This window comes from Salvelinus sp. IW2-2015, unplaced genomic scaffold, assembly GCF_002910315.2.
Source record: "Salvelinus sp. IW2-2015 unplaced genomic scaffold, ASM291031v2 Un_scaffold3413, whole genome shotgun sequence".
Classification (NCBI taxonomy): Eukaryota; Metazoa; Chordata; class Actinopteri; order Salmoniformes; family Salmonidae; genus Salvelinus; species Salvelinus sp. IW2-2015.
This window is the reverse complement of record NW_019944693.1, coordinates 31,978-48,129: the sequence shown is the minus strand read 5'-3', so window position 1 is coordinate 48,129 and position 16,152 is coordinate 31,978. Positions and strand designations below refer to the sequence as shown.

The following is a 16,152-nucleotide window of genomic DNA, read 5'->3' as shown; positions in this document are numbered from 1 at the left end:
AGACTTGTGGAGGCCAACAATTTTTTTCTGAGGTCTTGGCTGATTTCTTTTAATTTTCCCATGATGTCAAGCAAAGAGGCACTGAGTTTGAAGGTAGTCCTTTAGGTACATCCACAGGTACACCTTCAATTGACTCAACTTATGTCAATTAGCCTATCAGAAGCTTCTAAAGTCATGACATCATTTTCGGGAATTTTCCAGGCTGTTTAAAGGCACAGTCAACTTAGTGTACGTAAACTTCTGACCCCTGAAATAATCTGTCTGTAAACAATTGTTGGAAAAATTACTTGTGTCATGCACAAAGTAGATGTCCTAACCGACTTGCCAAAACTATAGTTAACAAGAAATGTGTGGAGTGATTGAAAAACAAGTTTTAATGACTCCAACCTAAGTGTATGTAAACTTCTGACTTCAACTATAAATATAGGATGATAAGTTCTCAGTTAATAGTGTGGCTAAAAAGTCATTTTCAAAACTGATATAGTATATATTGTTGTAAAGCATTACTTGTTAATGTACTGCTATTCTACTGCTTCCTTTATGCCCTATTATGTTCCTACTCCACCCCAGGGGGCGCTTRTTGCTCTGTGAGTCTCAGCCCTCAGGCCTCTTATCATAGCAACCCATTGCAGATGACAAGTTGGGGCTTGTCTGTTGTGAGCTGTGAGCCAATGGGCTGAGCCAGAGCTTCAGCTTCCTCTCTGTCTCAGTGCACTGCAGCCTGCTGCTRYCTGCCTGTACACTTATAGTGGTGCTCACTGCTCTGTGCTGCTCTGAYGCTCACCCACACACCCACAGCTGTTCAGCCTGGCTAGCCCCACAGAGAGAGAAGCAGAGAGGCCGTGTGTCTCCAAGCCTCTACAAAACAGAATCAGATCCTTCTCACGAGCCTCTGTAAGTAGCTTGTTGCATCACTGCAGCTCTTTTGTCTCTCTTTGTCTCTGTAACACTACAGGAAATAACATGTCACAGGATGTTGTTTGTCCTGGGTTGATGTGTGTCTAACTGACGGGAAGAGAACGTTATTATGGATGATGATCATGTATGATTTGTGGCTGGTAGGAGTTGTTAGATTTCCAAGATAAAATGCAAMATTTTCTGTTCCATTTCTCTGAAATGGATGCAAAACACTTCAGTTGTATATGTATTTTGAATGATGTGTGTGCCCCAAAATGACTGTAGAAAGTAAAAGTATTCTGGAGGTTGTCACTGAAGCTGCAGTCAGTCAGTTCTAAAGATATTGCAGTGTGACAGAGAGCCAACATGGGAACAGAGAGAGGCGTGGTGGTGGTGGTGGGTAAGATGATATAAACTGATTCTGAAGGAGTTGGCAGCTGGTGACACACGTTGTCAGTTGGTGGGCCACTAGCCCACATCCGGTGTGTAGCCCACATGGGTGAGAGCATATGCATAGTAATATTAGTACCGAGCACATGGCTCATAGTAGCTACCTCTCCCTTATGACTGGCTTGCTCTCAGGAGGGATGTTACAGTGAGAGTTAAAGCCTTACTATAACCATCAACTTACACAGAACAGATAGGAAGGTTGAATTGACTCAGTGGGAGGTGAGCTAAATCCATTTTCCTGGTAGTGGATGGAGTAGAGCCAAGCCAACCAAGGCTTCGTCCCAATACTGCAGAGTGAGAGAGGGATAGGTTGGCCAGCAGACCTGGATTCAAATGCTATCTGAAMTCTTTCAAATACTTTTAGTGTTTGCTTTAGAACAAGCCTGTAATGCCATATGAGCAGGGTTTGCACTTATACGGCTATTCTATTGGTTCAATTGTGCAAAGCAAGCTCAATCAAGCCCAGCTAAAGTGTTTGAAAGATTTCAAATAGTATTTGAACCCAGGCCTGTTGGCCAGTGTCTGGGGTTGGAACAGTAAGGTTGCTCGTAGGGAATGAATGGAAGGTATTATTAGATTCAGTGTTCGTGGTGTACTGTGTGACAGTGCCCAGGAACAGGAACGTAGTGTACAGGTTTGACTCTGACAGAACACAGGAATTGATGTGGTTCAACATTGGCCTGTCCAGCCTCAGCCTGGCTCTGGCTGTAATTTACAGTCACGTCAGAATATCGAGAACTTCACCTGGTATAACCTTACAGCTTAGCTTGTAGCCCTCTGTTTCTCTCTCTCTGTTGCTCTTTCTCTCTCTCTCTACCTCTCTGTTGCTCTCACTCGCTCCCTCTCTGTCTCTCTGTGTTGGTCTCTACCCAAAGTGGTACTCCTTAGTGACAAAGTAAAACTGATTATCACCTGCAACCCATAACGACAGTCATTGCTAGCATCATCCTCAAATACCTTCTCAATAACCACACCCAGCGTATCTCACTGACTTACTATAACTTGAATTAGTCCTCAGATATAGTACACAACATGTTCGGAATCAGCATCCACCTCCCCACTTACTGACATCTGGTTTATATATAAAACATTTTCACACACTCAGAGAGACAGATCCTCTACCCCAGGCAGCATCTGTGATAGTAACTTGGCATGGTAGAGAAATGGAGAACACGTGCAAATGATTATCGCTGTGGAGAGGAGACTGAGTTACCATTGAATCAGCACAATCTCTCTTTTTCTCTCTATTTCAAATCAATTCAAATGCGATTATTGGCATGGGAAACATGTTTACATTGCCTAAGCAAGTGAAATGGACAAACAAAAAGGAAAGGGAACTAAACAATTATTAACAGTAAACATGACTAAAGTTTTAAAAGAATATAGAAATGTTATATTGCTGGCTATGTACAGTGTAACAATGTGCAAGTAGTTGAAGTATGAAAGGTAATATAAATAAGCAGATAAATATAATATATTTACAATGGTGTTTGTGCTCCACAGGTTGCCCTTTTCTTGTGGCAACAGGTCACAMATCTTGCTGTTGTGGCACACTGTTGTATTTCACCTAATAGATATGGGAGATTGGATTGGTTTTCAAATTCTTTGTGGGTCTGTAATCTGAGGGAAATATAGTGCCTTCAGAAAGTATTCACACCCCTTGACTTTTTCCGCATTTTGTTGCTTGACAGCCTGAATTTTTATTTGGAATAAATTGAGATGTGTCACTGGCCAACACACATTACCCATAATGTCAAAGTGGAATTATGTTTTTAGAAATGTTTACAAATTAATTAAAAATGAAGAGCTGAAATGTCTTGAGTCAATAAGTATTCAACCTCTTTGTTATGTCAAGCCTAAATAAGTTCAGGAGTAAAAATGTGCTGAACAAGTCACATAATAAGTTACATGTGCAATAATAGTGTTTAACATGAACGACTACCTTCTGAATGACTACCTTATCTCTGTAACCAACACATATTGTACAATTATCTGTAAGGTCCCTCAGTCAAGCAGTGAATTTCAAACACAGATTGAACCACAAAGAACAGGGAGGTTTTCCAATGCAAAGAAGGGCACCTATTGGTAAATGGGTCAAATAAAAAAAGCAGACATTGAATATCCCTTTGAGCATGGTTATTAATTACACTTTGGATGGTGTATCAATACACCCAGTCACTACAAAGATACAGGCGTCCCTCCTAGCTCAGTTGCAGGAGAGGAATGAAACTGCTCAAGAATTTAACAATGAGGCCAATGGTGACATCAAAACAGTTACAGAGTTTAATGGCTGTGATAGGAGAAAACTGAGGATGGATCAACAACATTGTAGTTACTCTATAATACTAACCTAAAGGACAGAGTGAAAAGAAGAAAGCCTGTACAGAAAAGAAAAAAAATCCAAAACATACATCCAGTTTGCAGCATGGCACTAAAGTAAAACTGCAAAACGTGGCAAAGAAATTAACTTTATGTCCTGAATACAAAGTATTATGTTTGGGGAAAATCCAGCAGAACACATCACTGAGTACCACTCTTCATATTTTCAAGCATGGTGGTGGGTGCATCATGTTATGGGTATGCTTGTCATCAGCAAGGACTAGGGAGTTTTGGAGAGTAAAAAGAAACAGAATAGAGTTCATTTTTTTATTTAACCAGGCAAGCCAGTTAAAAAAAAATATTTATATTGACGGCCTTGTTCAGGGGCAAAACGACAGATTTTTACCTTGTCAGCTCAGGGATTCGATCTAGCTACATTTCGGGTACTGGCCCAACGCTCTAACCACTAGGCTACCTGCCGTTAAGCACAAGCAAAATCCTAAAGGAAAATCTGATTCAGTCTGCTTTCCACCAGACACTGAGAGACAAATTCACCTCTCAGCAGGAAAATAACATAAAACAAAAAGCCAAATATACACTGGAGTACCTTACCAAGAAGACATTAAATGTGGCCTAATTAAAATTTTGAAATTCTTTGGCAAGACATGAAGATGGCTGTCTAGCCATGATCAACCAACTTGACAGAGCTTTTAATAATAATGTGCAAATGTTGTACAATCCAGGTGTGGAAAGCTCTTAGAGATTTACCCAGAAAGACCGTAATCGCTGCCAAAGGTGATTCTAACATGTATTGACTCAGGTGTGTGAATACTTATGTAAATTAGATATTTCTGTATTTGATTTTCAATAAATTAGCAAACATTTCTAAAAACATGCTTTCATTATTGGGTATTGTGTGTAAATCAATTTAATCCATGTCATGTGTCAATGTGCAGCGGTAGGACGGAGTCAGGCGCAGGACACAGAACTGAGTAAAATACGTACTTTACTCGAAAAGAAACAACAACATTTCCACACAGGGAAAACACACCCGCTCACAGTAGTCTTGAAAACTAAACAAAGAACAAACACGCACAAAACCATGTGGGAACTAGAGGGTTAAATAGGGAATAAATTATAACGTAATGGGAACCAGGTGTGTACAATCAAGACAAAACAAATGGAAAAAGAAACGTAGATCGGTGGCAGCTAGAAAGACGGTGACGACGATCACCGAACGCCGCCCGAACAAGGAGAGGCACCAACTTCGGCGGAAGTCATGACAATCCATTTTGAATTCAGGCTGTAACACATCAAAATGTGGAATAAGTCAAGGGGTATGAATACTTTTTGAATGCGCTGTATGTGTCTCTAATATGGTCTAACATTTGGCAGGAGGTTAGGAAGTGCAGCTAGGTTTCCATCTCATTAAGTGGGCAGTGTGCACATAGCCTGTCTTCTCTTGAGAGTCAGGTCTGCCGATGGTGACCTTTCGATAGCAAGGCCATGCTCACTGAGTCTGTACATAGTCAAAGCTTTTCTTAGTATTGGGTCAGTCACAGTGATCAGGTATTCTGCTACTGTGTATTCTCTGTTTAGGGCCAAATAACATTACAGTTTGCTCAGTTTTTTTGTTGATTCTTTCCAATGTGTCAAGTAATTATCTTTTTGTTTTCTCATGATTTGGTTAGGTCTAATTGTGTTGCTGTCCTGTTGTGAACAGAGTCCCAGTACCCGCTGGCTGAGGGGACTCTTCTTCAGGTTCATCTCTCTGTAGGTGAGGGCTTTGTTATGGAAGGTTTGAGAATCGCTTCCTTTTAGGTGCTTGTGGAATTTAATTGCTCTTTTCTGGATTTTGATAATTAGCTGGGATCGTCCTAATTCTGCTCTGCATGCATTATTTGCAGTTTTACATTTTACATTGAGGATGTTTTTTCATAATTCTGCATAGAGTCAATTTGGGGTTTGTGAGTTCTTGGTTTGTGAGTGGACCCCAGACCTCACAACCATAGAGGGCTTCTGTGGTGCTGATGTTTAGGTCAAGGTAGGTATATTGTTTTGTGTGATCTAGGGCAACAGTGTCTAGGTGGAATTTGTATTTGTGGTGCTGGAAACGGGACCTTTTTTGGAACACCATTATTTTTGTTTTACTGAGATTAACTGTCAGGGCCCAAGTCTGACAGAATCTGCAGAAGATCTAGGTGCTGCTTAGTTGGGGACAGAAGCACCAGATCATCTGCTAACAGCAAACATTTGACTTCAGAGTCTAGTAGGGTGAGGCCGGGTGCTTCAGACTGAGCCCTCGCCAATTTGTTGGTGGAAATGTTGAAGAGGGTGGAGCTCCATTTTTTTGGCCAATATTAACAGCATACTTGCACACATTGTTTGTGTACATGTTTTCCCCCAACACCGCATTCCATCAATTTGTATAGGTGGGGTGTCAGTGGGCTGACTGTGAACGCTCTGAGAGACACTGGGTTGAGGTCGGTGATAAAGTTGTTTACAGTACTGCTGCCAAGACATGAGCTGTATGTGTACCTACCATAGGAGTCCCCTTGAAGCCCACCATTGACTATGTACAGACCCAGCGTGCGACAGAGCTGCAGGAGTTGTGACCCGTTTTTGTTGGTTGTTTTGTCGTAGTTGTTGGGCATATTGGGGAGGGAATGCTGCCACCTCCAGGTAGGTTTTTGTAACCCTGTGTTCTGAGTGTGTCAGGTTCTTGTTCAGTTCAGGCGTTTAGGTCTCCACAGAATAGAACATTTCCCTGGGTCTGGAAATGATGATCTCCCCCTCTAGGATGGAGAAGCTGTCTTTATTAAAGTATGGGGATTCTAGTGGAGGGATATACAGTACTGTACACTCTTAGAAATAAAGATTCCAAACGGTTCTACGGCTGTCTCCATAAGAGAACCCTTTTTGGGTCTGGAAAGGGTCCTACATGGAACCCAAAAGGGTTCTACCTTGAACCAAAATGGTTCCTCAAAGGGTTCTCCTATGGGGATAGCCGAAGTACCCTTTAAAGTTATATAGCACATTTTTTCTAAGAGTGTAGGTAGCACACAGTACAAATTTTTTATCTGTTGAGATTATTTCCTTATTTATTTCTAACCAAATCTAAAATGTTCCTGTTTTGATTTATTTAATAATGGTGAAGTCTCTCTCTCTCTCTCTGAATCCTTCCACAGCAGAACTGTAGAACTGCTAGACAAACAGAGAAACAGATTCAAAAACGCTCATCATTGCTTCTGTCGACGCTCAATAAGCTGAAGGCACCTGCCACCCCCCTCAGACATGCACAGACACACCGCGAGCGAGGTCGCCACCCACACCATCAGACAACACAGCAGCACATACACGACATCACACCACACAAACACACACGACACACACGACCACAACCACCCCACACACACACAGCCACACACACACACACACACACACACACACACACACACAAAAAACAACACACACACACACAACACTACACACACACACACACACACACACCACACACAATTAACCTGACTCTAAATACAGTACACAACCTTTTGGGCCCAATAATCTCTGAGATGACTTAGTATCATCTAACTGTGTGGTCGTGTTGTAAATTAAAACCGTTGTTTATCACATGTTTCTCATGCAAGGAAATATAATGATGACCTATTTTATACGGTCTCAGTACCGCTCTAAAGGTTTCAAACCTCTGGCCTGGTGTATGCATTATGTACAGGTGTCCACTGCTACTCCACTGACTGACACGGAGCTACACTTACCAGCGGAGGTGCTGTGAGCGGCTGGAGGTCCGTCATGGCAACCCAGAGACATGTACCCAAGTACAGTCTGGCTGAGACATTCAGGTCAGCTATGGTGGGCAGGTGCTATGTGGGCCTCATACGTAACGTGTATAGACTGTAAGTTGCCGCAGGGGAAATGTATTGGGCCTGTAGCCTATGATAGAGTACACCGTGATCTTATGGTCAGTGTAAGTTTGTAGAGAGTAAGAAAAACTACATGTTCTTTTTACTATGTTACACATTCTTCCCATTATGGAGAAGATTATGATTTGGGGAAGATAAGCTATATCCTACATCTATACCTATGGTGGGTCAACTATCTATCATAGTTAATGGGGGTGGAAAAAGTGGCTGATATGGTTCTTTAAGTGTATTTTGTTTAGGTTCTGTGCCAGAAACCCTAGTGAGGTCATCTCCACTAGACTGAGAGACATGCTCCACACCTTCATCCAGCACTACCAGGGACCATGGGAAGAGAACCGCAGCCTAGACAGAGGTGTGTGTGTGTCTGTGTGTATGCATGTGTTGATATATTGACATTAATGTGCACTTTTCAGTAACTTCCTGTTGTTTGTAGCGAGAGGAGTGAAGTTCTCCAGCCAGACAGAGGCTTTGTACTACAGGGTTCTAGAGGCTGTCATCAATCAGGAGAGGAAGAGGCTGGGAGCCAAAGACCTTTCAGTGAGTCCTTTGCCCTCTGCTGTGTATGACTGGAACTGCACTGTTTAGTGTCATTAAGCATTCACTTTACAATTCCCTCTGGGGGCACTGTTGTATAGACATGTACAGACATGTATAGTATAGAGGTTGTACTTGATGACTTGTTTCTTGGCAGGGCATCTTGGAGCATGATCTGTTCCAGCGCTCTCTAGTGGCCTGTTGTCTGGAGATGGTCATCTTCTCCCATCAGCCACCAGGCAGCTTCCCCCTGGTCATTGACATCTTTAGCCTGGCGCCATACGACTTCTACAAGGTAACATCTACACAAAACACCTGCAGTACATGTCATACTGTACTGTAACATCATAGGTTTTGTATAAAGGAGGTGGTTTCACGTGATAAGTAACCTTACCTGAAAACTGAAGCATTGTGTTAGCTCCTCAAGCTAATGCCTAGTCTTGGGCTCAGAGGGCTTACACAGTCTTGGGGCATACAGACGTCCTGGGTTCAAACACGTCTACTGTAATCTTAGTGATCTGTTTAGGTGCTGTTTAACCCTCTACTGTGTGTGGTGTGTGCCAGGTGATAGAGCTGGTGCTGCGGGCTGAGGAGGGCTTGCTGCCGGGTGTGGTCAGGCATCTGACCCATATAGAGGAGCAGGTCCTGGAGAGTCTGGCCTGGAGGAGAGACTCACCACTCTGGGACCAGATCAGAGCTGCTAAGGGACAGGGACAGCTGCCTGCATACCATCAGGTCAGTGGGCAACGGTTCAAATTCACCTGTTTGTGAACTGGGCAAAATACACAGTGCACCCTGTCAAAATATATAGAGCAACACCGCTGGCRCACTCGAAACAAGTTGGTCTAATATGGCAGCATGGCGGCTGTCGTTCCATTAAAAAGAGGAAACAAAATGATCCCAAACTTGAGGTAACAGATGGTTCTGTGTGTTCCAGGTGATGCTCCCCCAATACYCAGAGGACACAGACAAGATGGCCAAGATCCCTCCCACCCCTTCACAATTGACCCCAAGCCTTGTGAATGGGATCCATGGAAATGACCTGAACCCTCCGATTACCCACCATGAACGCTACAGCTCACCCCCTGCTGGCTCAAAGATGGCCGCTTGCCCTACCACACCAGTCAGCCCATCCCAGTCCTCCTCTGTCATTGTTACTAGACAGACTGTAGTCACCATGGCATCAGCCACTGTCACCACCAACAATGGCCAGTCAGTCACCATACCGGTTCGAGGTAAAGACTTTCCCTCAGATGAAACCCAATATGGCCATAGAAATGACAACCCTAATAGAATACTGACATAATGTAATGCATCTTGTAATAAACATGTTATATACCTTGTTTACATATCACAACAATCAGTGCTATTTGTTCAATTAAACCTCTTCCACACCCAGGCATTGCCAATGACCGGGGAGGCATCACATTTACCCTCAGTGTTGTGGGTCAGCCCATTCCTCCACAGCAAGTCTCCAGCACCTCTACCCAGCAGCCCCAGAACCCAGTCACACACAGACCTCAGAGTAAGGGCTCCATCTCACTGTTCCTCCGCAAGGTAGGCTTTACTCACAGATTTCTACATACCTGAGCTGGCCTGAATGCTATGAGCCTAGATATTTAGTTACAAGATCCACAAGACAAAGGCCATWCWCCTYCCCTCTGTCTCAGGTCTACCACCTGGTGAGCATGCGTCTGAGGGACATCTGTGTTAAACTGGACATCTGTGAGGCGCTGCGGCTGAAGATCTGGACCTGCGTTGAACACTCCTTGGTCCACTGCACTGACCTCATGCTAGACCGACACCTGGACCAAATACTCATGTGTGCCATCTATGTCATGGCCAAGGTAGCACTATTTGCTTTTCMTCTAGASYTTTTGCTATACTTCCTTAATGCAGATGGTTTTATGACTTGGGTGATCGACAGCAAGGCATTCAGCCTTCTATACTTCTTCAGCTGTGTATTGATGATAATAATGTATTATAATACCTTAATTTCCATGTTTATGCTGTGTGTTGCTYGTGCAGGTAACCAAMGTKGACATGCCCTTCAAGCTCATCATGCAGYKCTACAAGACTCAGCCTCAAGCAAGSAACTGTGTAAGGAGATAAATGTTTTGCTTGCTTTTGTGTGTGTAAGTGAGTTAAATCCAKCTTGTTTGTTATTGTGTAGTTGATKAAGTCTGTATTGTCCTCCTGTCAGGTATTCAGAAGTGTTCTGATCTCAGGGAGAAACACCAAGACCTCACAAAACTCTCCTGGTGGATCCAACAGAGAAAACAGTTAGACAAATAGAAAAATACATACATTCACATGGATATGTTTGCATCATAATATGCATGAATTAACAAATAATTTAATGAAATAATTAAGTATTTAAACGGATAATTTTTGATGGTGATGCTGCTCAGTTTCCCAGTTGATGTAGACCCCAGCAGTAGCTTGCTTACATACCAGAGCCCTCCCACCCATCCTACAGGACCCAGAGCTCCCTGTAGACAGGACCAGGGGGAGAGAAGACACCTCATCTATTTCTACAACACCGTCTATGTCAAACAGATGAAAGACTTTGCCCTGCGCTACAACTCCAGCTCTCTGACCATAGCCGGGGTGAGGGGACATTTTCATATACTACCTAATGGAGTCAGTAGTCGTCATACACAATACGTAGGAAACACTTTACCAGTGGTCTCAGATATGTCCAAACTGAGGTATAACATCATTGGTACTTACAGGTTGATAGAAGTAAGAGCAGTCCTTGTACAGATACAGTGCATTGTTCCTAGGACCAGTGCTTTCATCACTGTCCAGAGATTCTGACGACATTCTGATTATTTTTCCATGCACAGGTTGAAACCCCTCCCCTTTCGCCATACCCCTGCCAGTGTATTGGATCCTTGCGCAGACTCCGCCCCTCAAACCACCATTCCCTCTACATCTCCCCCCACAAGCCCAGCACTCACTCCTCCCCCCGCACTGGGTTCCTCTACTACATCAGCAGAAGCCCCTCAAAGGTCAGAGGTTGGACATACCTCTCTAACCCTGCTAACGGTTCCCTAACTGACCCTCTTCTATACTTCCTGTCTGAAGCCTAACTAACATTACACATATTTTAACTTTAATAACTGTGAAAAGCAAAAGGCCTGGTCATCGTAAATACACAGTACACATCTAGTCATGTGTGTTGCTAATCGTTGTATCCCAACTGTATCCCACAGCGTCTGAGAGAGATCAATGACATGATGAGGACATTTCAGTCACGCACCAGGAAGCRCTGTGCAGCCCAGCTGCAGGAGGATGGTGGGCCGCTTGYGAAGAGACCCTGTCAGGATAGACCGTCAGACTGGCAGAGAAAGCTCAGGGACCTCGGCCAGGACAGGGCCAGGGCCCAGAACCAGCAACAATCCCAGACCAGGGCCAAGGCACAGCACCAAGCAACAGCACACAAGGGGACACATTGATGACATCTCACTTTCTTTGACTTACCGTCATGCTTCATACTTCCATCATCAGTGTCTGTGGTCCATATTCTTCCAATGAGTGTAGACCTGCAAAGAGAATGGATGCTGTGGATCTACAATGTTAGAAAGAATTGGCATCATTAGCACTCAGTGAAGTTCTCTTAGCAAGCAATGTTCATGATTAGAAAAGCTGATTTGTAATAATAAATAGGGTATTGTAATAATCTGAGGGTAACTAGGGCTCTGTATCAAATATCATATTATACATATCATATACACTATATATTTCAACATTTTAGTCCTCTGTGAACCATGTCCTAGTTACCTAAGGAAGCAGTAAAGGATTTGTGTTGGTACTGAGCACTGTGTACAGTTTGTGTTTGGTGAGAGGGAGGAGAYAAGAGATGTCTCTCTCTGGAACATACAGTACGTAATTAGTTTCAATTTTCAAGTTTAATTTGTCACATGCACAAGTACAGTGAAATGCTAAACTTGCAAGCCCTACCCAACAGTGCAGTATTCAAAATAAAAGTATAACTAATTTTAAACAAATTAAACACAGATATATGACATACTGGTGAGCCTTTTCAAATTATTATACATGTATCTGTTAGGACCAGATGTTAGATAATATTTTTTTATTATTATACAGCGTAATGTATYTGTTAGGACCAGATGTTAGATAATATTATGTTTAATTTGGACTTTCAGTTTCACATGTTGCTTTTCTCTACCAGTGTTTAATTTGTACTGATCTGTGGTACAAATCCTTTACTTCTTTGTATTGTGATGTTGGATAAACATAACTCAGTTTTTACATCTCCTTACCCTACCGTCAACATTACCACTACATAGTGAGAGCCACCGTGGAAAAGAAACATAGCTCCATGTTGGATATTTTGGCACTCAGAGACAACAAGGTCATAAACAGCATGTGACATATCAGTCTTGGTATATTAGTCTCATGTTGATATAGTAAAATGGTTATTTTGTTAATTTTCAAAATGGCATATTTTGAAAAACATCCGAACAAATGGCCATTCACTTTTCATAGTGGGGAAAATAGTTTTCCATGACGGCCTAGTGATTGAGTAACAATACCCATACTGTTTATCAGTAACTATGTCCTGACACGCTATGGGAAGTTCATTCTTAACCCATGTTGCTTGGCAAGCAAATCACAATAATMCTCTAAGAACCAATCAGCAAAGGCCTGTAAACTAAAACCCTGAGAGGTCAGTATAGAAAATAGAATCCCTAGAATGGGGAAGGCCCTCAGACCCATTAACTTGAATCGGAATGTACGTTCTAGGGATTCTATTTCTATGGTTACACAGGTGCCTATCCAGGCTCAGCCCTACAGGAAGTCTCCTGGTCGTCATGGAAACCAGGTGGTCCTTCTTCCACAACAGTTATTTTCAGACTTTATAAAAAAACAACAACCTCAACAGGACGTCTGTTTTAATCAGTCTCCCACTGGACCGAACCATGGGGTGCATCACCAGCAGGGATGCTGTCGTGGTGGACCCTTCTAAAAAGCCAGAGACCAGACCAGCGTCGGCCAGCTCAACCAGTAAGGCCACCGCTGAGGAGACTAAAGAAACTACAGAGAAAGACAAAGATGAAACAGAAGGCATATCAAGCTGCGACTGACATCCATCTTTCTTCTTAACCCAAACTCCTCAAAGTAAGATATCTGTCATTTTTCCAGTTACACTTTTATGCTATCTCATCACCCAAATATGGACAAATACAATTATCTGTATGACGTTTTGGGTCACTTTCTTTATTCTATCAAATGGAAGTTAGCTATTCTAATGATTAAGCCATAAACAAGTTGAACAAATGATGACTATCCCATTGTTTGTAACACTATGATACAATCACCTCTATTACTTCTCTGTCTGTCTGTGGCTATTTGACATGACCAGATGTGAGTCTATAAGCGTAGTGAGATGCTCTCTATCTCTCTCGGCGCCTGTGTGGCGTGGCAGCGTGCGTGCATGTGTGTGATGTGTGTACGATGCCTTTCTGCAGGTGAAGTGGACCTGTCTGCAGAGGAAGGCAATGCTGCACAACTGTCCATCAACCCTGTGTCATCTGGGACCAGACCAGCCACACCTCCCCCCACTCCACTCTGTGATGTAAACTACCACCACACCCCCCTCCACTCCACTCTGTGATGTAACTACAGCCACACACCCCCCACTCCACTCTGTGATGTAACTACCAGCCACACCCCCCACTCCACTCTGTGATGTAACTACCAGCCACACCCCCCACTCCACTCTGTGATGTAACCTACCAGCCACACCCCCACTGCACTCTGTGATGTAGACCTACCAGCCACAACACCCTGCTCCTCTCTGTGATATAGACCTACCAGCCACACACCCCGCTCCTCTCTGTGATATAGACCTACCAGCCACACCCACCCCGCTCCTCTCTGTGATATAGACCTACCAGCCACACCCCCCACTCCACTCTGTGATGTAGACCTACCAGCCACCACGCCCGCTCCGATCTGTGATGTAGACCTACCAGCCACAACGCCCCGCTCCGCTCTGTGATATAGACTACCAGCCACACACCCCGCTCTGCTCTGTGATGTAACCTACAGCCACACACCCTGCTCCGATCTGTGATATAGACCTACAGCCACACGCCCGCTCCGCTCTGTGATATAGACCTACCAGCCACACACCTGCTCCGATCTGTGATATAGAACTTACGCGCCAGCACACACCCCGCTCGTGATATAGACCTCCAGCCACACGCACCTCTCCGATTGTGATATAGACTGCTACCAGTCCACACACCCTGCTCCTCTCTGTGATATAGACCTAAGCAGCCACACACCCCCGCTCCTCTCTGTGATATAGACCTACCAGCCACACACCCCGCTCCGCTCTGTGATATAGACCTACCAGCCACACACCCCGCTCCGATCTGTAATATAGACCTACCAGCCACACGCCCCGCTCCGCTCTGTGATATAGACCTACCAGCCACACGCCCCGCTCCGCTCTGTTATGTAGACCTACCAGCCACACGCCCCTCTCCGATCTGTGATATAGACCTACCAGCCACACACCCTGCTCCGCTCTGTGATATAAACCTACCAGCCACACACCCCGCCCTACCAGCCACACATACCAGCAGTTCTGTATGTCACCACCAGGGTGCAGAAGTGATCCATCAGTATTTGGTGGACTGTCCAAGGCGCTGGTTCATTTGCTCAAGACATTTAATCTGAAATATATTGTACATTTATTACCAGCGAGTGAATAGAGCTGGAAGGGAATAGCCATTTCACAAAGCCCATATCACAAATACTCATCACAGAGGAAGCGGGAAATTACATGAAAATATTACCATTATACAAATGGAAAGTGTGATTGAATAATGTGTTTTAGAAGATAAATGAAAAGCACTTTGTTGGAAAATATGGTTCTAAATAGCTTTTTAATTTCAGATGTGGGATAAAAGAAAACACATTTCTACCCCATTTTCACTGGCAATTGATTAGTGGTTCCACACCTGCAGAGAGAAGGGCTCTTATCTTCTCATTATCAGTTAATTAATATGCATGCACACATGTCTATTATCTTTCCTCTGCCATTTAGCAGAATTGAGACATTGATGTTGTAATGGCCTTGGAATGGATGACTTCTCTCTCTGTTGCTTTAWGGAGAAATAAGACACATGATTGACATTGTCTTTAATTGTTGTAAGAGACAATTTAATTAAAATAAAATAAAAAGGAAAAATATGACATCACCATTCCCCTCTGGGAGGTGTATCTTTAAACACAGCAACTCTTATTTGATTGGCTGTATTTAAGTTAGCAGCTATTCTATGGTACTGTAGCTTTACGAAACAAGCCAGTTGGTGCACTGTGTATACCTAAGAAAGAGATGTATTGAAGAGTGATATGGAAATGTTTTACTTGAAAGACATACATAAGGGAATAAGATATTACATTCCTCACTCTGCCAGGGTTTGGCTATTAGAGAATCCAAGGCCTCACCCGTTGACGCAAAACCTGGGTGAAAGTCAAATTCATTTATGTCCTGATCTTCAATGTTCCACTGCCATAAGTGCATATTGTATTATCAGTGAAATATGAAGTCCTATAGAAACTAGTCTGACTGGATATCTTTGCAGTTGTGCACAAATGGCCCTCAGCATGTGTTCTGTATTATGCACATTACACAATGTCATTAGCTTTTTATCTTTATGGTTTGAGCCAAATTTCACATAGCAGTGGATGTTGTTATGGTTGAACGTATGATTGTACATTAGAAAAAGATACATGCTTCATGACTAAAACCAACATTATAGAGGATGATTATGTCACTAAACCATAGTGGTTCAGAAGTCTAGCTGTTGATAAGGGAATATTGTGAATATTAGGTTTGCAAACAGAGATGTGCCAACCAATAAAGGCTAGCCTGGCAGTCTAAAATGAAAAAGGGCATCTGAACACTACTCTGGGGTGTAATCTGCTCCTCTTGTAATGGGACATTTATATGATTAGTATAATGGTC

The 16,152-nt window shown here is 43.3% G+C and overlaps 1 protein-coding gene across 4 annotated transcripts; it reads left to right on the top strand.

Moving 5' to 3' along the window:
* Window positions 1–757: 757 nt before the first annotated feature.
* On the top strand, window positions 758–12,176 carry LOC112075810 (retinoblastoma-like protein 2). Of its 4 annotated transcripts, none has more exons than XM_070441078.1 (15): window positions 758–894; window positions 5,358–5,443; window positions 7,400–7,526; window positions 7,847–7,959; window positions 8,041–8,144; window positions 8,299–8,436; window positions 8,706–8,876; window positions 9,079–9,376; window positions 9,541–9,698; window positions 9,812–9,988; window positions 10,170–10,241; window positions 10,345–10,423; window positions 10,621–10,751; window positions 10,991–11,155; window positions 11,360–12,176. In XM_070441078.1, exons 3-15 carry the CDS (start codon window positions 7,477–7,479, stop codon window positions 11,600–11,602), a joined length of 1,899 nt encoding a protein of 632 aa, XP_070297179.1. In that variant the 5' UTR covers window positions 758–894; window positions 5,358–5,443; window positions 7,400–7,476; the 3' UTR covers window positions 11,603–12,176. The 4 variants fall into 4 exon arrangements, with proteins under 4 accessions (XP_070297179.1, XP_070297177.1, XP_070297180.1 ...); XM_070441076.1 differs by having other exon boundaries at window positions 10,561–10,751; XM_070441079.1 differs by lacking the exon at window positions 10,991–11,155 and having other exon boundaries at window positions 10,561–10,751.
* The last annotated feature ends 3,976 nt before the right edge of the window (window positions 12,177–16,152 follow it).